The sequence below is a fragment of the Pelmatolapia mariae genome, linkage group LG10_11, assembly GCF_036321145.2.
Source record: "Pelmatolapia mariae isolate MD_Pm_ZW linkage group LG10_11, Pm_UMD_F_2, whole genome shotgun sequence".
In the NCBI taxonomy this organism is placed as follows: domain Eukaryota; kingdom Metazoa; phylum Chordata; class Actinopteri; order Cichliformes; family Cichlidae; genus Pelmatolapia; species Pelmatolapia mariae.
In genome coordinates this window covers 60,257,197-60,280,723 of record NC_086236.1, presented here as the reverse complement: position 1 = coordinate 60,280,723, position 23,527 = coordinate 60,257,197, and the positions used below count along the sequence as shown (strand labels likewise).

At 41.7% G+C, this 23,527-nt stretch overlaps 1 protein-coding gene across 3 annotated transcripts in view; it reads right to left on the bottom strand.

Annotated features, from left to right (window-relative positions):
• clstn3 (calsyntenin 3) overlaps positions 1-22,935 on the bottom strand; it is a 32,297-nt gene extending 9,362 nt beyond the window's left edge. The window contains exons 1-13 of one of the 3 annotated variants that reach the window (XM_063484647.1): positions 22,603-22,935; positions 21,685-21,751; positions 19,179-19,301; positions 17,615-17,825; positions 17,230-17,438; positions 12,129-12,278; positions 11,093-11,278; positions 10,722-11,009; positions 7,067-7,179; positions 4,303-4,462; positions 3,576-3,635; positions 3,309-3,457; positions 408-556 (exon numbers count right to left, since the gene is read on the bottom strand). In XM_063484647.1, coding sequence (XP_063340717.1) covers positions 408-556; positions 3,309-3,457; positions 3,576-3,635; positions 4,303-4,462; positions 7,067-7,179; positions 10,722-11,009; positions 11,093-11,278; positions 12,129-12,278; positions 17,230-17,438; positions 17,615-17,825; positions 19,179-19,301; positions 21,685-21,751 — 1,865 coding nt within the window. In that variant the 5' untranslated portion in view covers positions 22,603-22,935. The remainder of the gene's footprint in view (positions 1-407; positions 557-3,308; positions 3,458-3,575; positions 3,636-4,302; positions 4,463-7,066; positions 7,180-10,721; positions 11,010-11,092; positions 11,279-12,128; positions 12,279-17,229; positions 17,439-17,614; positions 17,826-19,178; positions 19,302-21,684; positions 21,752-22,602) is intronic. The other 2 variants (XM_063484648.1, XM_063484649.1) reach the window with 2 other exon arrangements.
• Between the last annotated feature and the right edge of the window lie 592 nt (positions 22,936-23,527).

Below are 23,527 nucleotides of genomic sequence, written 5' to 3'. Positions count from 1 at the left end.
TCACAGCCGAGGCGTGGTCCACGTTTGATGAGTTCAATGTCAGAGGAGAAGGCAGCAGTGAGTGACACTTCATCTGACAAGTTCAGCTGCTCAAACTCAATTTCTGCTGTTGGGAGATTTCCAGTGTGCTGATTTATATTCCTCTCTGCCTTTGTCATCTTGCACTGCCCCTCTTTGTTTCCTGCTTTTCTCCAATTCTGTTTAAATAGCACGAATGTTTTGTTTCCACTCAAAGGACAATCTGAATGTAGTCAGATAGCAAATTTGTCTTGCAGGAGGTTCCTGATTGCATCCTTGCATTTAAATTACATTCTGGCCCAGGAGTGTGAAACCAGCACGTCTTTATAACTCAGTCTTACATGTAATATTACTGAGGTTCATGCACACTCATCTTTGTGTTTTTGTACCTGAGGGAGGTGGTAAGCTTGAGCGGACGAACGCCAGGGGTGGCGAAGCGTAGAGAGTTTCTGTATGTGACCTGCTGCACTGCACGGTTAAAGCTCTCGATGTCGTCTCCTTCCAGCACTAACACAGACTGGCTGGGGTTCACGTGAACCTGGAGGGTCAAAAGAGAAGGACGCTCATATTAATTTACATCAAAGCTCCCGGCAGGTATGGACCGTTCATGTTAACCCTTAAACAACAAGTCTATTTTACTCACTAGAACGACAGAGTGGGCACATTTATGACCATTATCTGACCATTGATTTGATAAGGGAATACTTTTTCATCATAATGTCATTAATTGTTTTCAGCAGTTTTCATACAAAAAGGAGTGAGCCTGACTCATGTCCAGCAGTTAAGCTGTTTTCGTCATCATTTTGGGCATTAAGTATCTGCCTCAGTGCTTCTGCAGCAGTAAATATTCACTGTAAAACAATGTAGGGATGTCAAGTGGAAAATTACAATGAAGTCAAAACGTATAATGTAACAAAAAACAAAACAAAACCATTTTCAGGGGTTTTGGTACTACACTCTCCATTATCCTTGCAACATCAGTGGTCAGGTTCCTGTAAATAATATGAAAGGTTGCAGGAGAAATAGAAAAATTCATGGTTGGAAATATTATGATGAAAAAAAGTCACAATGGCACGCAGAGAGTCATGTCATGTCATGTATCTGGAGCCTCCTTCACTTGCATCAGCATCCCTTTAGACTTTAGACAATAATGACTGTAATTCCTAAATGAGTGCAGTTCTTTTGTTAAACCACTTGATTTAAAAGTGAAAGTTGCACTTCAATCACATGCTGATTGTTTGATTTAAACACAATGTAGTGGTGTGCAGAGGCAAAATTACAAAGGAAAAGTGTCATTGTCCAATTACTTATGTAACTAAGTGCAAATACAGTGGAACCCCGGCTTACGAAGACCCCATTTAACGTAAAATTCAAGTTACGAAGGCACTTAACGGCAATATTTCTGCCCTTGGTACGGCAACATGCCCGTGTAACGAAATAGATAAAAGAGAAAATTAAAAAAAAATTAAATTAAATTCCATAATGTTATGTACATGTACACGTACGTATGTATGCATGCATATGTATGCTTTCGTCAACCTCCGCCACCTCCTCCTCCACCAAGAACTTCGTCTTCAGCCAGCATCGCCTCACTCAAAAGGCGATGGAAAAAGGTGCTTCGACTTACGAAAATTTTGACTTACGAAAGACCCTCTGGAACGAATTAATTTCGTAAGTCAGGGTTCCACTGTATATTCTAGAGGACAAAAATCACACTCAGATCTTTGCTTAGGTGTCTGCAAGCTCTGCTTTCAGCATCAAAGCAAACAACATGCACATGTGTATGGTTGAGCAGTGGCTTGTTTGTAGAGTTAAGTAGCTACTGTTCCTATGGTTGACATACATCAACTATGACTACACAAATATCAATGGACCTGGTGCCAAGTATGTTTTTCTTCTACGTCTTTCAGCTGCTCCCTTCGGTGTCGCCACACCAGATCATCTACCTCCATCTTACCTTATCCCTAGCATCCTCCTAATTAATTAAAGCACATGTTGCTGCTTTTTAGTCTTAAAAGCTACAGAACAGAGAAGAAAATGACTGAAATTACAATTCTGCTTTAAAAGCAAAGACCATAGCATTTAAGGTGGATTTTTTCTTCATAATATTCGTAGTTTCTCACGTGGCCTCTTAGGGAAATTATTTGCCCACCCCTACTTGAGGTCAAAATCATAACTTTGGGCAGTTATTGAACATTTATCTGCTCGCGTATTACAAATGTTTGGTGATGAATGGAGCTACTAAAGCTTAAAAATCAATATGGATTATCCAAACAGCAAATACATTGTTTCAATTCTTTTGTTTTGTTTCATTTTGTCTTTAAACAGCAAAAAAGTGTCGGAGCATTGCTCAGGTGAGCTGTGATGATGCTACACCTGTGTCTTCAACCAAGCAAAAAAAAGAAAGACTTAAGTGTGTGCACATTAAGTGTGGGATGACCTCGTTTGCAACCTTTTTTTTTGCACCGAAGATGAACCTGTTTAACAAACTAAGCACACAAGTGTGAATTATAAAACATGATGTAACACGCTTGAATTTATACAGTATTTTTCTGGACTTACTGAGCACTTAAAGCACAGCCTAAACATATATTCATTTAGAATCACTAATTAACATGTCTTTGGACTGTGGGAGAAGGTTGGACAAAACCAAGTGTCAAACAGTGAGGCTCCAACTGAGGGTTGAACCAGAAACCTTCTCACTATGAGGCGACATTGCTAACCACTCCAATGCCACGCTGTCCCAAACACAGGGAATGTTGTAAAGATGGATAAACTGATGTGTTTTTTCTGTAAATGGTCGATATCCAGATGTTTTCCTCAATAAGTGAACATTTGGGATTTTTATATGAGACACTTTAAGTTTGCAAGGATTTCAGGACTTCAGAAGCCGAAAAAGAGCTGAATTATACTGTATCGTTAAACACAGGTCTAAAAACTTACAAGAAAGATGCAGTATTTGTCTTTTATTGAAAAATTAAGATTCATCTTCCACATTTAAGGATTTTTTTTCTACAGTTTACTGTAGTGTTATACGATTTGTACTTTCAAGGATAATGTTGTTTATTTCCATGCAGTGTCTCTGTCATATCCCAGCTGCACTGCATATAAAGTAACCATGAACCACAAACAACCTCAGCCATCACGGCATCAGCCAAAAAAGATTTGGAGAATAAAGGGCGGCATGCTGTAGAAGAGATGTGTTTGAAATGTGGATATTAAGTGACTTTCCCAGACGGGAATAACTGGAGGTGTGTGATCTGGCAGCCTAGAGCTCCCTTAGCTGTTACCTTCATGCCAGAGCCCAAAGTCTCCAGGTCGCCAAAGTCCAGCCCCTCCCTGCATGCGTACAGGCACTCAACCACGCTGTGAGGCTCCACGCTGCCAGGACGCACCGTCACCCCAGACAACAGGCCATGGTAACTGCCAACATACTTCACTAAGGTGTGAACACACATAACATCATCCCATGAAACTTCAACTACACCAGCAATGACACAGCAAAATGGCAGACCGCACACCATCACGCTGACAACAGTGTGAAACAAGAAGGTCACCTGAGTCTTTACCCTCTGGGATGGTGTTGTTTAGTATCTCCTTCTGCTTCTCCTCAGGCTCTGCAGGGAAAGCGGCGCAGCGGGGAGAGAGAGGGGGAAGAGAAAAACAGAAAACAATGAGGCGCTCCGAGAAATACTTTTCAGTCGAGAGGGGCTTGAAGAGCAAGCGAGAGGAAATCTGAGGGTACCAAAGATTGACAGGGAGAATAAAAAACACAGGCAGCAGGAAAACTGTTGACAATCTTCAAAAATTGCAGCATCTCCTCATTATCTGGCAGCAGCTGCTGCCACGCAGGAAACAGAGTGACTGTGTGTGTGTTTTTCACTGCTAATTGGCAGCCAGAGCTTCCCATTTTAACCAGCGGCTCGGGTGTAAGTGGCTGATAGCTGTCTGGCCTTCGTGTTGTTCTGCTGCCCTGAATAATTGATAAGTCAGTTATATTATTAGCCCTCAAAGACAAGATGCATCAAGTGAATTATAACTGAGTGAAATGAAGGGGAGAAACGGCGCGGTGTGAAACGTCTCTGAGGCCTGTCTCGAGATGTCTCACGAGGACTCGTAACTTGCCAGAAATTGCATCCTGCTATTTCTGCTGATGTTGGGTTTAAACAACATTTCAGGGATGGAGAAACGGAAACGAGGATTCAAACTGCTGCTCGCAGCTTTCAGACAGGAAGTAAAGCTTTTCTTTGAGCTGAGATGAAACGCGCAGCATGTTAGTCTCACCCCAGCAGGCACCGATGAACATGCGCTGACGCGGGGCGGGGTTCGGGATGGCTCCGTTGTCGTGGATGAGGGCGGGGTCAAAGGTCACTCCATCCACATAAAGGGTCACTGATGGGAACTGGACACTGAGTGAAAGATGATGCCACTCGCTGTCACACACCTGTTGGAGGGAGATGACATGGAGTCAGCATGAGTGCATTATCTGGGTGGAATGATTACTCAGACTCTATATTTTAATAAAAGTACCACTACAGCCATGGAAAAACACTGTGAAGCTCTACAACCCTGCAGAGTTTGCATGACTTCTCCTCTCATCGAACAGCTTGGCTCAGGTATTAGCATTAAAATGTATGTGAAACAACACTCTGAAGACAAAATTGTCTCCTATTCTTGTTGTAGCTGGTTCAGGAAACAGTTTTAACTAATAAAAAAAACGTAAAACTAGTAATTTGTACAGTTTAGCTCAGTGGTTCTGAACAAAAAGCTTGGAATCGTTCAAAGGGTCACAAAATGTGGAAAGAACCGGAGTTATTATAGTTTTTTATGTTTTTATTCATTTTTATTTTTATTTCTTTTGGACAGTTTAAATTAGTTTAGTTTCATTTAGTTTCCAGAGTGTCCTTGCTTATTTCAGTTTAGCTTTAGTTTAGATTTTTTATTACTTTCTGCGTTGGCTTTAGTCTTTCTTATTTATGTTGTTATTTATAAGAAATGCCAGAGGTAAGATTTAGGAAAATCAGTACAGATTTTACAACATAAACATTAATCATTGAAAGCAGCTGACTCGCACCCTAATCCTAATCCCCAAACTAAGGACATTTGTTCTATACTTTTAGTTTAGTTTAGTTTTCCAAGTTTGCTTTTTTAAAATTTTTTAATTTTATTTTAATTTTAGTTAACCTAAATGTTTTGTCCACATCCAGCTTTACCTGTAATATCCTTGGTAGGAACATAGACTGTATAAAAAGACGGGTGCACCCCGCTATGACATCACAAACTGTTTTGAGAGAGCCTTTCTAAAACTTTAGTGCTGGCGTTGTGTTGGTTTTCTTGGATAAGAAGGAACCACATTTGGATGAGATGGTGGTAAGTTTGAACCAGATCCGTAGACTGCATGGGTTTAATACACAGACACATATACCTACTATTTAGCACTAAATAACAGACTAATAAAACCTCACTGAATAAAACCAGGATGGACATCTTGAATTGTCTGTTATTATAAATAATTACACAACAAGACGTAATACTTGTCAGTTAATTCTATTAAATAATGCTTCAAAAGACACCAACAACACAAAAACAGCAGAGAGGTCCAGTTCAGGGTGAGGCTTAGCAGCTACCAGCTGCAGCAACCTCGACCCTCATTTTAAGTCATGATTTAGTACAAAAGTTATAAAGAAATTCACCCCTGTACATGCTATGAAGGTAAAGCTGTAAGGTGAAGTTGGGCATGCTAACATGGAGTCTGTGTGGTGTGACTCGTGTTTGGAGTCACAGCACTCGAGGAGCTGCAGTTTCTTCTGGGGGGTTTGGGTTGGTTTTACTATATTTTTAAGCCTTGAAGGTTGCCACGTTGGTAGGAAATTAGTTAAATGAAATCCGACTACGCAAATTTTCTTTGCCTTTGTGGCTGTTTATGCCACTTATTGAATATTTGTTAAAATTCAAGTCAAAGTTTTGAGGTGAAATTTGCTTTTGGAACTTCTGACAGTCCAATCAAGTGAGAAGTTCCCCTGACAAGACATTTCCTTTTGTAAGCTGCAAGTCAAAATTATAATCCAAATGATTCTACTACTTGAGTATTTATATATATTCATAAATATACTTTCCACCACGTGTGAATTCCTGCAGACATTTTTTGTGATAAACTTTCTTTATCAGTGATGTGAAACCTGAAGGAATAGAGCACAAAAATGACAGGGGAATTACAAAGGCAGAGGGAGTAGAAAAGAAAGACAGGGTAATAAGATATTGAGGTCCAGACAGGGGGATTTAACAAATCTTCTCTGTATCAGCTCAGCATCCTTTAATCCATGTGACTTCAATCTGTCTGAGACTGGTGGCTTCCGTCAAAACAAACCCCGATCACCCTCCACCACGTACACCAAACCGTAACCTCGCATGCATCCAGGTATACAGGTGTGCCGAAAGACCTCGCTACTTGTATTCATGTATTCTGATGCATGCTGGACTTTTAACCTCACGGGTAGGTTTATGATGAAAGATATAGATTTAGAGCCGAGAAGTATGTTGTGACACATAAAAGGTACGTGCAGTGACACAAACATCTTCCTGTACCCGGCTGAGACCGCGCGTTTCACCACGGTGCTGAAAATGGAAGAAGATGCGGTGTGATCAGAACAGAAAATGAGTTCCATTTTGTTCCATTTCCTTTTTACTGGGAACGGACTGCACAAAATAGTCCGAACAGAAATTGATTTTGTAAATACGGATGACGCACAGATCCTCTTCATGCATGAAACATTTAAATGATCTCGTTAGAGAAAGCCCGGGAGATGAAAGAAAAAGCCTTTTATCTAGATAAACAATAGGGTTGTCATTTCAATCGCTCTGCATATATTCTCATCTGTAAAATAGCTGAATTTCCCGACGAGGGACGGTTCTGATGTTTGACATGGCACAGACATAAAAAGTAACGACTGAATTTTCTTCAATTTCAGCTTAATTTCGAGCTTGAGATACAGAAGAAACTGTGCAACCGACAGCATCGAAGCTGAGCGTTGCACTTCCCTTCAGTTACCTGCTCCAGTTTCCACAAGAACTTGACGGGGCGAGCGGCTGAGACGTCGGGCCAGTAGAAGAGGGAGAGGCGGCAGCCGTGGACGGAGAGGGAGTAATGGGAGAAGGAGTCATCTGTGGAGCGGGAGAGCAGAAAAACAGAAGATAATTGGCGCAGGCCTGTCAGAACTTCTTAAAATTATCCAGCGTTTCTTTGGGAGAATAAAGAAGAAATGGGGAGAATTACTGGTTTGCTGTGGTATGAATTCTCCAGCCGGAGGAGCGGCCACTGATTCTGACAGTAGACGGTGCTTCATAATATGGATGTGGCGGCAAATAAGCTATATTCTAATACATGGTATCTGTATGCACATCCTCAACATGGTAGCACAGAAGATTTACAGTTGGGGCAATCATTTGTTGGTCAAATACCCAGTTTCTGTAGTTTTCCCTCTGCACAGTGGATTATAAATCAATCAAGATGTGATTAAAGTGCAGACTTTCAGCTTTAATTAAAGGGATTTTGCAAGAATTTGCACTAAGTGTTGTTGGATGAAAATCCTTTGCAGTCTAGAACCCATGGACATCACCAAATGCTGCATTTCCTCCCTTGAGATGTTCGGCCAGATTTGGTTGCTGCTGTTTGTGGGTCTTTCTGCCTTTTGCCTTCAGTTGTTACAGTCTCTAAGTCTAAGTCAAACTTTTGAGTTTTGTGTCTTTTTTAGATCATTTCCTGATTTGTTTCCCCTGTATTTATGTTCTCAGGTTTAGGTTTCGCATTTAATTCTGTTCTTGGTTTCAGTTTGTTTTCTTGCCTCCCTGTTCCTGTGTCTGGTCTAATCCAGCCTCTGTGTTTTGTCTTGTATCCCTTTGTGTCGTGTTAGTTATAATTCCTCAGTGTTTAGCCCTTTGTTCTTGGTTTCTGTTCTCATTTAAAGTTTGTTGTTTTCTGACCTGTCTTGTTTTATTTATCGGCCTCGTCTGTGTTCCCTGTGCTTTGTCGAGTTTTCCTCTGCGATTCGGTGTGTAGTATTTTCCCGTTTTAATTTGTTAGTCCTTGGTCTCCTGTGCCCTGTGTCTAGCTTTACTTCCCGTGTTTCGTTATCGCTGTGTCTCCCACCTGTTTACCCCTCACCTAATTGTCTTGTGTTTAAATTGTCCGTGTCTTCCTCCTGGTCCTTTGTCACATCCTTTTGTGATATCACATTTTGTGATTCTGAAAAGCTTTTAGAGTTCACGTATGCCTCTCGAGTCCTTCATACTGGGTCCAAAACCTGCCTCCTGCACAGTATTAGGTGACATCAGCAAATCAAAAACATGCTCTGATGACGAATATCAACTCATTGATATTCTTCAATAAATTGGTCATTGATGAATATAACATTTCTTTTCTTTGAGAAACTCTTTATTTGCTTTTGCAGTTTGCTTTGACTCATCATCCATTTGCACTGTGAAGTGCTGTCTGATTAGTTTTGCAGTCTGAATCTAAACAGAGCGTGTACACTTGATAATTCATCCTGCTACTTCTATCTGTGGTCACATCATCAATAAACACTAGCTGCACGATTCCACTAGCTGCCATGGATGCCCACGCCGTAACATCGCCTCCACCATGTTTAACAGATGATGCTTCTGTTTCACTGTCATTCTACTACAAGTTCATCTTGGTGTAATCTGGCCAACGAGATTCTTTTCAGGCTCTTTTACATGTTTTCTGGGAAAGTGTCACCTGGCCTTCGCGTTCTTTTACATTAATGAAGGTTTCTCTTGGTTGTAGACCTTGACACTGATACAGATACCTCTTTGACAGTTTTCATGGCTTGGTTGTTCTTCTTAACCATGAAAAAAAAAAAAAAATACTGTCATCATCCACTTTCATTGGCTTCTGTGGTCTTTCAAGCCTTTTAGTGTTTCATAACGTGTCAAATTGTCGATTTAAATACTCCTAAGGTTTATTTAATCTCTCTGATTAATTTTGGCTTTTCAGCCTAGTGATGGCCTCCCTCCCTCCTCGTACTGATATGTCTTTGGGTCTCATATTTAAAAAATACAGTAAAAAGCCATAAAATACAAGTTAAATGCTTTGAATCAACTTCAGATATTATGTCTGCTTAGGGCTGTGCGATATGACCAAAATCTCATATCCCGATATAAGGCATCTATCGTCCGATAACGATATAAATCACAAAATATTTACATTTTCTGAAAATTCTGTGAATCTCGGGCAGCTCGACTTGCGTGAAGTGTTTCCAGCTGGGCGTCGTGTACCTGGAGTCGAGTGTTTTAACCGATGCATGAAACTATACATTTTTAGACATAAGTTTTAACGGTCGCCGTTTTCTTTGTGAGTATTTATTACACAGCGTGCTGCGGGGAAAAGCCTGTTCTAACGTTTGAGTCTAAGGTTTATTTTTTAGCACCTGACGGCTCTTTTTTGCTTCTCATCCGTAAATGCGCTGCATACTCTTTCACGTGATTCAGTTTATTTTGAAAAGTCTCAACAGGATCTTGAGCTTTATTCTGAAAGGTTTATGTGGAAAATAAACAAGCGGACACGCGATGGTTTTACCGTCCTTGTTGCTAACGACAACGCATAAAAACGCTTGTCCGTTGGTAGTGTGGTTATATTAAATATAAGAGAAAGTGAGAACTTTAAGAAATTAATATAGCCACTACAGTGACCATCAAAACGGTGAAAAAATATTGACGTAAACAGTTTATTTTGCGACACCACGAAACAAACGATGATGTAAAATGAAACAATAGACGTTTTTATATAGTTATCCGATATATATCGTTATATCGAACAGCCCTATGTCTGCTTCATTTATTATGAAATAACAGGCAAACAGGCCTCACCTAGCCATGAAAAAGCTCATCAGTCAATTATCCAATGATTTTAGAGCCTCTGAAAACAGGGCACTGTGTGTAAACATGGCTGTAAAGAGTTAATGTAATACTTTTGTTAAACCCCTTGAATTTAAGCTGAAAGTCTTCACTTTATTTGTCACTTATGTACATAGTGTCTTTGTCCAACCTATTATGGATCTAACTGTATGCAATAATTAGCATATTAATTCTTGAGTAAAACACAAACACATTTATTGAACTTGGTGTTTAAGAACAGACAAAAAAAATTATAATTTCATCCTTGAGTCAAAGTGAATCTTTGTGCCTCAAACACTGCTAAGACATCACGCTCACGAGGTGAAAAGAAAAAGGACCAGCCAGCTTCTGCTGCTGGTGCAGAGGCACAACGTGAGTTTACATTCAATCTGAAACTCCACCATGTTTTTCTCACCTGTGAATTTTATCAGAAAGGAAAGCTTGCTGAAAACTGCACCCATACAAAGTCACACAGCTGAAAATATTCACATTACCCATAATATTGTTCCTGGCACAATTACAGTGTTTTACTCTTCTTCTGTTTTCCACTTGGCTGCACAAGCAGAGCAGCTGGAGGTTAAGTGCCTCTCTCAAGAGCACCTTGATAGTAGCTTTAAACAGTTTTTTTTTCAGGGCATGATTTTCCCCGAAGCTCACGTGGTAAAATGGTACCCTCTAAGGGTTTAGATGACTGAGGAGTGGATAGAAAAGTGAAGAAGCAAAACCATTTATAACCACAACATCACTCGCAGTCCGAAAGGCTAAATTAATGTGCGAGGGACAGCGCTTACCATTCCTGACGGTGCTGCAGACAATAGTCTCCTCCTCCTTGCGATTTCCTCTGGTTTGCGTGGTCGCAGGCTGGATGTTGGCACCACCTCTGCGCATCCACAGCTGGAGGGTGAAGTGGTCGCCGGATAGTGCGGACACAACCGAATCGGGCACGACAGCGACGTGGTTGGAGCCGTTGAATGAGAAGATCAGAGATGAGTCGGAAGACGGGAGAGTGGGCAGCGCTGAAGTCCAGTTAGCGGCAGGAGATGGAGGTGGGAGCAGGTCGACTTCGCCCCTGACAGCACCTGATACAAAAAAGGGAGGTGATAGAAATAACGGATCTGATGTCAAAAGGTTAACATGTTTTCAGTCATAAACCTGAACCCACCACACAGACGTCGCACAGATCTGTCGGAGTAGCTGTCTCTGTCACAGCCTTTCCCGATGTGGCCGGTCTGGAGCTCTACGGTGGCCTGGATGTTCCACACGGTCTCTTCACAGGTCTCCAAATGCAGGCTGGGGAACAGAGGGATGCTGCCTGACCCAGGGGTGTACTCCACACGCTTGGTCCATCCTGAAAAAAAAAGTATCAATACCCGCTTCACCTTTAACATCTGAGCCCTTCACACCTTTTCTACACTCCTTTAACATCAAACGCAGACGACTCGGACATTAAATGTCTCGAACCACCGAGTTCCCCTAGCACAAAGTCTGCCTGGTGTCTGATTGCGGCCATGTGAGAATTACCACGGGTAATTTGTGGAGTGATTTCCCAGCGAGGGAGTGGGCGTCATGTCTCGGCTAAACCACGATAGTGAGAATAAATCTGACGCAAACATTCCCCTGCTGTGTGATACATGTGAGAGAATGCAACCTCAGACAATATCCCAACTTGATTCTCCAGTTTTTCCCACAGTTCATGTCTGAAAACCGCTTTGGAGTCAACTACCTTTATCTTTAAAAAATGTCAAAGCCGACTGACTCCAGCATGCTAAAAAGGGGAAGGTGTGTTAAAATTATACAGCCTATCTATCCCTAATGTCCTCCTTCACTACATCCATGAACCTCCTCTGTGGACTTCCTCTTTTAAACAGGAAATCTACTGTCTGAAAAATCACGTAACATTGCTGTAGTCGTATGTGTGATCTAAAAATATACTGTCACAGTTTAATTATGCAGTTACCTTCCCTTGATATTACTAAGATTCAACACCACCTCTTTAAAACACAGTTCTTTTGATCTAAACATGCAAAGGTGATTCATCCAAGTGGCAGCCCACACACTTTCTAAATCAAAGTGAAAGTTTCATCCCCCCCATCACCACAAAAAAAGGAAAAGATTAAACAACTAAAGCGCATGTATGTGTAAAGTCTCATCGGCCTTGTTCTGAGATCAGAAAAAGAGAAGTGCGTGTGAAAAATTACCGATCCAGCCGGGTTTGCAGGACGGCTTGACCGTGACAACAACCTGAGCGTCAGCCTGAGCGCGGTTCTTTCCACAGTCGAAGGCTGTCACCCAGAAGGTGTGAACGCGCTGCCGCTTTGAATCCAACGGCTCTGTGTTCTTAATGTTTCCTAGGAGACAGAGAAAAATAATGAAACAAAAAATAAACCGAGGAAAAAAATAGAACATTAGTCACCCAACCACAAGGTTTTTGCATAACTGAAGCTCGGGTCAAATAGAGACTCATTGATAAAACCGGCACATTCCCAACAGCAGAGCCACTGCCCTGTTAAACGCGTCATGCTCGGTGATATGAAAGCGAGGACAGATTGCACACAACAGGATAAAAAACTGAAGGGTTTTCCTGTTTTTAGAGATAAAGATGAATAAACAGCGAGTATCCGTGATAGGCTGACAGCACTCAGCATGCCAGCTGACAAACAATGGGAAGGAAAGAAGATGGTGTGACATAGTGAGAGGGAAAAACAGAGGGATGAAAGAGACAGAGGTAGAAACAGGGACAGAATAGACAAAGTGAAACAGAAAATAGACAATAAACAGCCCACAGCGTTTGAGCAAAGCTGGAACAAAAGGTTGCTGTGCTGTTGTATCAGTCTGACCCCTAAAGAAAGGAACCGCTCATCCTCGGCAAAACCCTCCAAGTCTGGGACATTTCTGCACAGTCATACCAAAACAGGTCCTTCTCAGTTGCTGTGACACTCTGTTAAACAGCAGTTGATCCCAAACCAACCAGTCAAAGGATTCAGTTTAAAGCTCCAATATTCATTCGTTTTCAAGGTTTTCATTGTTGTTCTAAACAGATTGTTTGGAGCTTTAAATCAAACAGAGACGAGAGGCAGCACACAGCACGCATTCGACCGCAGGGCAGCAAATATAGATGTGAAGGAGAACGTGCTCTTTGTGGGATCATTTTACATGTAAATGTGACCAAAATCACAAGACAGCTGTTGTTTTCATCTTATTTTTTTTTATTTATGTGTATAGTGATTTTATCGGAGGACCTCATGGTTATAAAATCAGGATTTTAGTAGTGCAGAGTGGCAACATATGGCTTGTTAACAATGTAATCTTAATAGGTCACATTTGTGTCACTTTTCATAGTCTTTTCACTAACTAACAGCAGAAACAGGAAAAGTATGTGGATGAGATCAGCTTAATGGGAATTAATCTGTATTAAAACACACAATATGTGAGCGCAGAAGAAACAAACAGATGTGACTGATGGCAATGAAGCACAAAAAGCAACATGGAAACACAACAACCCAAACCCAGCTCTCGCTTTTTGGCCAAATCTGTGCTAAAGTTTGCACGCCTTCTCATGTCATCCCTCCGCATTACAGCTTGGGCATAGCGATGGAGCATAATTAGGTCCCACACCTGAGGAGGAAAAACATCTAATGGCTCTCTTAGCTTTGTTTTGCGTGAAGGTGCCTCCTCGTCGATTCTGTCTGCTGGCAAAAACTGATAAATGTGTAAATGCTTCTGTGCAGCGGGACGGTCTACCAACAAGATAAAAAATATATTTTTAATAAGCTGTCAAACCAAAAACATGAGCCTTGCTCTGTGGAGACCAAAGTTCATAACACTGGCAATAATACATGGGGCATCAACACCAAGAATGAGAAAGCTTTGGGACTCTGTTACTCAAAATGCCTACACGTTCAGCATTTTATCACTAAAATACAACCAAATATCAGCTTTAGGTTCCTGTATTTCTGTAAGTTAAGACAGCAGCAACAACACAGCAGCTTGTTAACATATAAATCAGCGGTCCCCAACCTTTTTCGCGCCACGGACCGGTTCATGCCCGACAATATTTTCACGGACCGGCCTCTAAGGTGTCGCGGATAAATACAACAAAATAAAACTAGTACCGGTACCGAAAAAAAGAAGATTTATTCATAACACACGTGAAAAGACCCAGGAAAACCGAGTTAACGATAAAAACGATAACAAAATAACGCTAAAAACCGATAAAAATCCTGAAAACCATACATTTCACACCTGAGCCTCAACTCTCGCGGCCCGGTACCAAACGACTCACGGACCGGTACCGGTCCGAGGCCCGGGGGTTGGGGACCGCTGATATAAATAACCTTCACGGTGTAGTCAAATAATCCTAATATAACATTTCCAGCTACAGAAAGGCACTTTGTCAGGATTCAAACCTCCAGTTAGTGAGTATGGTTTTGTGCTCTGTGTTCTTATGAATCAAAGCTAAAGGTAACATAGGCCATATTAACTGCACAGCTTACCAAGAAGAACAAATCAGTGCCTCCAACCCAACTCCCTAAAAATCAGCTCATTCTTTTTTGTATAGCAGTTTTAGTTTATTTAATGAAGTCATCTGAAATTTGACCTTTATATTCTGATTACTTTTTAACTTTCAGGCTCTCAGAGCACATGACAGGGTTGAAATTGTTATTGTTTCCAGCATTTCCAAGCTTTATTTATTAAAAAAGTGCAGGAGGTGGTCACATGACCTCCTTGGAGCCTTTGAGCTCCACTAAACCAAATCAGTTTTACACCCAGTTCAAGAAGACAAAATCTTGTTTTTGTTCAGAACGATTTTATCTACAGCCAGATTCAGGCATCAGTTTCATGTCATAATTCGAAAAGCAAAACTCCAATTTAACACCAATTTAATGTCTATGACAGAGACTAACACGCACTGGTACCCTCCATGTTTGTGAAGTGAATTCTGGTCAAAACCAGGTCTCATTTTAATCTGCAGTTTGAAAACAGCCTCATGTTCTAGCAGTGATTTATTTGAGTTTATGGATAATTAGAGCAACATTAAATATCCACAGGTCAAATTTATCAACTTATTAAATATTCACTTTAAGCGATGATCAGTTTTGTACTGCAGCAAATTTCTTTTTAATTAATCCAAAAAGTCCATGGGTTTCATTATTTACTTTGCAGAATATGTGCCCGCTGTATCACAATTTGCTTGTTTTTGGTGCTGTCTGGTTTACTAAGTATCAAGTTTTACTATTCAAATTAACATTAGGATACACGTCTAGTTTCATCATTTTTTTGTTTAAGATAATAATTAAAACATGAGAAAGGTATTTTAAAACTCACTGACAAACCCTTATTACACAGCAGCAGTTTGCCCCAGCATTGCTGTTTGTATAGAGAGAGTTAATTGCTTGTATTGTGTATTTCCTTAAGATATTATTTTAACAACAATGCAGAGAAAGTTTATTTAAACAGTTCCTGAGATGACATGTTAGCACTTAGCAGTTAGCATAAGGGCCTAAAATGAAAGAAATGGGCCCACCATCATAGCTTATGCTTTTACTGAGTGTTTCTGATTTTTATAAAATCATTAAATATGAGTTATTTTTATTAGTAGTGCCATTATATAGAAATAACATGCTAAATATAAAAAAGTGCAATTACACAGTAAACATTACTTTTAGAACGGATTAATATAACTGATCTGAACACTGTTACATTGTCTGAGTACAGGATATGGTACATGGAGTAAATAAACTAGACTCAGTATCATTTTCAGCAATACTCAGGTCAACAAAGCAATGATTTCATGAGGTATATTTGATATAATTCAGTGGTTACACATTTACACATTTGTGTAATCGAATCCACGACACAAGTAAGGTTGGAAAAACTGCAAACTGCTCCTTTAAATCATTGCGATCACACTGCAGTGTTGCATAAACTATTAAACAAAGTGTTTTATGTTTCAGGGAGATGAAGTTATCTTCTGCTGAGAAGCAGCGTTAGATAAGGGCTTCATATTTATAGAAACACAGAAAGGAAAATAAAATGTCTTCTATCTGAAATAAGGGTTTCTCTCTTTCTCCTAATGCGTCCTGTTAAATGTGTTACTTTGTCAGCTGTGTAATGTGTGCTTTTTGTGTCATAAATCTTTTAAATGCTGGCTGAACTACAATAAAAATGTTGGGGTATTTCTAGGGAAGAAAATCTTACAACAATCTTACATCTTACTTAAGGATGTTGAATAGCTGTAAATTCAGTGTAATGTGGATTTATGTTGAAAACATATGTACCCCTGATGATATCATGCACAGGAAATCCATTATCAAACTCAAACTTCACGTTTTTAAATCAGTTTAACAGAAAACCTCCAAACTTCCAGGTAACAGATTTGAGAACATTCAAACTCACTTGTTTTTTAAATCTATAGCATAAAATAATGATCTCAATGTTTATTTCCATTTAAATATTTCCCAAATCATTAGCACTTAAGCTAATGAATGGATGTTGTGGAAACAACTCGATAATTAGGCAAAAGTAGTTGATATAAAGAGTACCTGTAATTACTGAATCGCTCCTATATGGGATCACCTCTGAGGATTTTGTCATCAAAACATATGTAATCCACTGGGACACTGAGTCCTCAGGTGTCTGGAGTACATTACATGTTGGAGTTAGGAAAAGTTGCTTGAACGAGGGAATAATAGTTGCGCTTGCCTTATTCATAATCTAAGGGGAAAGGTCTTTTGACTGCTGAGGACTGTGCTTATCTCTTTTTGACATCAAACAGGGCAGTAAATTTTGAGGCTCACTTCCTGATCTCTGCAGAAAGAGAAGAAGCAAGCAAGCGATCTTTCTTCACAGTTTTGGGGTTATACAAACCCAAATATACTCAAAAATACAAAAAATAGGTGGATTTTGCACAATAAGCCCCCTTTAAGCCGAACAGCTGTTGCGATGTTGATGCAGAGACAGAACAATCGTCCGCCCACACAAAGTCTATTTTAACATCTTTTGGTTTCTACCTGAGAGGAGAAGAATCATAAGTGCCTGCAAATCTTTTCACTCTGTCGCTATGCAGCAGCGTCTGGTGTGTATGTTCTTCATGTATTGAGGACATCCGGAGTTTAGCAGCTGAATACAGATCCGAATATTGAATTTTGTTATTCTATTTGAAACCAAGGCCACCCAAGAAAGAGAGAAAATAAGGAAATAATATGGTGACTGGCGGGCATATTGTATTTTTGTTGGAATCAAAGGAGAAATATGGATTAGTCTATGAGGCTCTAATTTGCAAAATGAGATTCATCTCACCGTCGTTGTCAATAGCAAAGGGCACATTGGGAGTGATGATGTCATAGAAGCAAATCTGGCTGTACTGCGGGGAGCAGTCGGCATCCAGAGCCTCCACACGTACGATTCGGTCAAACAGACGCCCTTCTGGGACTGAGGCCTCGTAGCGGCGCTCAACAAACACGGGGGAGAACTCGTTGACGTCGTTTACACGAACGTGCACGGTGGCCCTGAGGGAAGCAGGAGCGGGAAGACAAACACAAGTAGGGAGATTACTGGAAAAACAGAAAGCAGTGCTGGATGCACAGTTTTTACAATGCATAGCTAGAAGAGACTGAAACACTGACTTTGATTATTGCTGAAAGGATTAAAAATCTGTCTAAATTAGGGGGGGTGGGGGTCTAACTTGTGGGATTTCTTGCTGTTGACTCCATCAGGTCCCTCTCCGCAGTCATAGGCCTGGATGGTGAAGCTGTGTTCCCGCTGGCTCTCACAGTCCAGCGGCTCCTTGGACCGAACCAGACCCTCACCGGTGGAGCGGTCTAGGACCACAGCTTCAAACTGGACTGAACCGGATCCCGAGGGGCCATTATGGACCCGGAAGCCACAAATTTCACCTGGGTGAGGGAAAGGGGGGCGGTGACAGATAGTAGAATCAATGAAATTATACTGCAGTCTTTATTAAAAAGAAAAAAGCATTGTCTGAATTGGGAACTCTACACTAATGCGAGGTTACATAACTAAACAGAGCGGCTTTGCATTGGCTTAGCTTTGATTGATGAGCATTGATTGGTTAAGCTTTACTCGTTATCTTTAAAGCACTCCACGCTGTGACTCCATCATACGTTTCTAAGTGTTTGTGAACTACATTCCTCCACAGTACACCTGAGATCCTGCAGCACAGCTCTGCTGCAAATCCCCTGGTCCGGTCTAGACTAAAAATGAAGGAGATCGTGGCGTCTCTGTTCTCTGAAAAAAGCTTCACTGTTCAAATGTATCTTCCCAGCTTTGAATCTCTGCTAAAAACTGTGCACATCTCCTTCAATCAAACAGTTATTTTAATGTTTTCAGCAGCAAAAATTCAATTTAATCAACCCACTGTCAAGTTTAAATAAGTTATACTGTATAAATTAGGACAAACAGATCACACGTGACCCACAGTGGGAAGGGAAATGTCCCGCAGTGCTACATTATTGAACCAACTGTGACAATTTATTGTAATATTCAGCAGATTGTAGGTCACATCATCTATCCTTACACCAGAAATGTGCCGATAACTATCTAGATATTGCTTTAAGTGGCACTTTATCTCACGCCGGGAGTCATGATCAGAATAGAATGAAACAGATTGCAGCTGCGACTCAAAATGAAGCGGATCTTCCCTGGCTGACATAAGTCGAAGGTTCGTGCGCAAACAGCTAATTTCCTCTTCATTCTTGACACGGGTCCAATAAATTTCAGGGAGCCCCCGAGTAATTTAAGTTGATCTTTTTTAATTTGACTGAACATAGTTATTTCCAGGTCTGCAAGTGCAAACACGATAACCTCATTTCATCAGGCTGCAGAGCGCCGCTGACTGCTCCTGCAAAGGGTTGAATTACACTATGATGGTCTAAAAATAGTGGACTCTGTGACTGAATACATTGCTTTTAATATAGAGACCGTCTGTTGGGAAATATGGCTGGAAATGGCAGCAGTCTGACATCTCGAAGTGAAAAATGAGCACTCGTGTTTACTAGTAAAAGTTCAAGTATGTAAACTGACATAAATAAACCTCAAACCGGCCTCAGAGCTGCAGCATCAATCTGTCCATAAAATTAAAGTCACATCATTTCCAATTTGACCCAGTGAGATGATTTCGGTCCGGCTACTCGAGCAGATGATTTGACCTATTTTACCACAGGCTTCACATCAAAAATGTTCGCATCAACTTTATGCTCTTCCATGCTTCTTATTGCAGTTGGTGTTACCGGCGTAGTGAAGTGGAGCATCTTTGTCGAGGGCAAAGAGAGGGGGATTGAGCAGCACGGTGTTGTCGTTCTCCATGACAATCCCCTGGTACTCTGTCTCGATCCATGGCTTGTGCTTATTGGCTAAACGGCACAGAGAGGAGGCTTTGGGTTAAATGGAGCAATTAGAAGGAACCAATGCATCTATTTTTAACTCTTCATTATGGGTGAGGACACGGTGAGAGTGTGCACGAGTGGGAAAAATACACGATGGATGTGAGACAGTCTGAGCACGTTCACAATCTCACAGTTCGCCCCCCAACCCCCTTTTTTCTTCTCCATCATGGACCACCTGCCCTTGTTCATGTCAAGCACCACTCTGCACACCTTCCTGTCTGACAGTGTAATTAAAGCCAGTCAGATTTCTCCCTATCACACACACACCCACACACAGAAATATACTTCTCATATCAATCACCTAAACTGACCTGCCACAGGCGCCTCACAAAAAAAACAGAGTCAGAATCAAATGCCTCAGGTTTACTCTGAATTTAACCTTTAATTGCAAATTAATTATTCATCCTGGTGCTGAATGTTCTGTGCTGAGTGATCAAAGGGCGAGTTAATGAGCCAGAAGGATGACGATTTTACACTCCAGCAAAGAGCAAAAACAAAAGCCGGAGTGCCCTCCCTCTGTTGTCCTCAATCTCTTAACACAGAGTCTGAAATCAGACACAGGCACAGGACTTTTGTTTGGCAATCGCTTTGTTGTCTTCACAGTGAGTTTTCTCCATAAAGTCTGACTGGAACTAATTTTGCTGTCTCGTCTGAGAGAGGAGAGGGAACAGAGGAAAAATGCTCCTGGTTCTGAATCTGATCGCACCGCTCTCCCTTCAGAGACGGCGCGAGGGTGTCGTGTGAAAGTTTTCTGATTCTAATGCCAGTAAGACATGAACATTTTAGCACAAACACAAGATGCTTTTTATTGTCGAACTAGCTTAAGAACATTGGAGGAGGTATTTCTATTTTACTTGCTATTACACTTTTTAAAAAAGCACGCCGTAATGTATTTTTCATTTAAGCCCGTCACGCTCCGTTGCTGTATCTGAAAATGAGCTCGGACTCACCAGCTATAATGGGTTTTCTGTTAAAACTAAATTTGCTTATGAGGTTTTGTTGTGCTTTAATGAAACTGCATGCAAAGACGTGACTAAAAACAGACTATTTTTAAAAAGATATGCCCGTTTCTGCCAAACCCCTTCATCTTCGGGTGTGACATTATGCTGCTTTGTCTTGAATGTTTTTGCAGCTAAGTGGTTAATAATTAATCCACATATCAAGAACTTAATCAAGAAATTAGGCAGATTATGTGACAATGAAAGTATTATTAATTGCAGCGATAGCTACATATACTTTAATAGAAGGGTTTTTTTTATTTATTTATTTTTACATTTTCACAAATGTCCAAATTATATATGCATGCTTTCATTATTTAATATGACATAAAAGAAAAATTACTGAGCAAAAAAGAAGTAAGGAGCACAAATGTGAGCATGCCAGACAGTTTGTAACACCAACTGGTTCAAACCAATTTTAGCTGGCACCAAACACATACTGAGGTTTAATACCCAGCCCTAATCAAAGACATTCATCCTCTCCTCCTCCTCTGTTTCCATGGTCCTCTGGTGTGTGTCTCTTTTTTGGTCATTTATCTCCTGCCCTCTGTCCCCTCTGCTGATCCCCCCTCCCTCCCCTGCCCTGCCCTGCCCTGCTATAGCATTAATCTGAGCATCAGGCCCGTGGATTACATCCCGGATTACAGATTGAGAGGCAGCTCACTCCATCTCTCTTCCTTCTCTGTGTCCCCTGGCACTCCTCCCCTCTCTCTCACTCTATCGCTCCACAACATTTACCCACCCCTCCTCACCCACACACACAAATAGCCCAGTATCTCACACTTTTCCTCTTCTCTTTTCCCTCGTGTCACCTGATCTCACGTACCACCTCTCTACACCCCCCACCCCCCGCTTATCAGCATGGATCTTTTCGGCACGTCCTCTCCTGTCACAGCTCCTTCTCCTCTTTCTCTCCTAACACCCCCCTCCCACCCCCCACCTCCCCATCTCTCTGACACTCCATCTCCTTCAATCTCCTCGTCTTCCCTGCGTCTCCGCTCCTCTACCTTCTTCTCCTCTGACATTCTCCCTCCACGCCGCCCGTTTCATCCGCCTTTCCTTCAACACGATAATCACAGGAACAATGATGCTGAAGCAGAGTCATGCTTCTCCAGAATGATAAATCTGCTATAGACGGGGGAAACAGATTTATCATTTTCTCAGAGTCACACCACAGGCGACACAGACACACCGGGTCATGAACATGTATGAGGGCTCAAACGTGCTGCTGAACGAGCGAGGCGTCGAAGCTGTAAATAAAGGAACAGTTCGGGCCAAAACAGCCACGGTCCTGCCTCAAAACCATCATCTCAATACTTCACAATTAACAGTCAAAAGGATGAGGAACTGACCTTTGTTGCCAATGGCAACCGAAGTCAAGCAAAGGAGGAGGAAGGAGAGAAAATTCATTCTGTCCATCTGAGGGAGCAAAGGAAAAAAAAGGAGGGGGGGAGAGGGGCAACAGGGTGGGGTGAGGAGAGAGGGGGAGGAATACAGTACATGCATCAACAACTGATCAGCAGTGAGAGGAGACAGGAACAGTAACAAGACAGAGAGACAGATCAGGCCTATCAGCTGGTGCTGCCTGTGTGTGTGCAAAAACATCACTGTGCAAGAGTCACGTATGTAAGACCTACACAGGAAAAAAGAGGCTACACAAGGAGGAACATGAACGATCGAGAAGCTGTTCACCATCACGAGAGTGGCGTGGTTTCAGCTCGAGAGCCCAGGATAGCCTGTGGATCACATGCATACCTGCTCAGGAGTGTGTGTCAGGAGAAAAGGTGGCATGTGTGGGTGTTTTCCCAGGTTTTCATTGTGGATTGTTGGAGCTGAAAACCCCTCAAGGACTCATTCTTCAGATGTGGCTGCAGCTGCATTTTCCCCCCTAACCTAACCTGATATAAGAAACCTCTATTATTTTTTCACCTTCACTGCTGCAGTCCTCGAAAAGCTACAGGACAGCACAGATTAAACCAAAAAAAAAAAAAAAAAGAAGGAGGAAATATATCACAGAAGAGTCCATCTGGTCACAGGTTGTTCAAGGCTAGACACACAAACACACACATTCAGGAGCAGAAACATGCGACTATGCGACAATTTGCAGCCGATTTATATCACAGCCTGCCTGCACTGACACACATTACCACACAGCTCCGGGTACATGGCTGCCGATAGCCGTGTTCAGACATCGCATCGGGAGCCCGAGCAGGCTGAATGTCGCAGAAATGAAGGTCTGCTTGAGCAGAAACTTGCAGGTCTGACATTACCGTGCTGAGTGCGGTGATGCTCCTGGTTGGTACCCTGCCTCTACGCTCGCAGCATCCGCCTCTCACGCCCCTGCCGCTCGGCACAGCACGGCGATCCCCCCGCAGGCTGCAAACGACCCAGTCCTCCAGGTGGAGACGCACACAGGCGGATGTTCTCAACAACCCAAGACCCGGACAGGAGGGTTTATCTCCCAGGCTGTGTGATGAGATGTGAGGAGGATGAAGACACCGATGGATGCCCTTGTTTTTTTTTTTTTTTTTCGGCTCTACGGAGGAGGAACGGGACCAAAAAAAAAGACGGTAGGAATATTACGCTTACGTCCCCTCCCTCTCGGCGTTTCTTAACCCGCCCACACTGCGTCCTTCTCCCTCTCCATCTCTCTCTCTCCGGCCCCCACCAGCTCCGTACCAGACTGCTGCTCTGGCTGTTTTTTGCTGTTGAACGCACATTGAGAGTGACTCAGACCTCAACACAGCAATCCATCTCATCACGTTTATCCCCCCCTCCAAACAAATAAAAATAAACTCCAGCAGTAGCATCATGGTTAGATGAGTAACACACGAGCTGCCCCATAGGTTTTTTTTTCTGTTAAGATTTATTTTCGGATCATTAGTTTTGCCACACAAACCTCCCATGTCCACACTGCAAAATGACGTCATGTCACCCCCCTTTTGCCCCTGTAAGGCACATGAAAGCACAAACATATGAACTACAGCCAGAGGTTGAAAGCAGCATTTTATTTAACATTATACAAAAAAAACAAAAAAAACAAACAAAAAAAAAAACCACCCTCCCCATCTCTTTGCCACATACATTTTTTTTGTTCCTTTCTACATCTTTTAGGAGTAAGGCATGAAAAAGAAGTCTCTTGGAATAGCAGTTCACATCAATTAATAATCACTGTGTCATGTATAAATATTACCA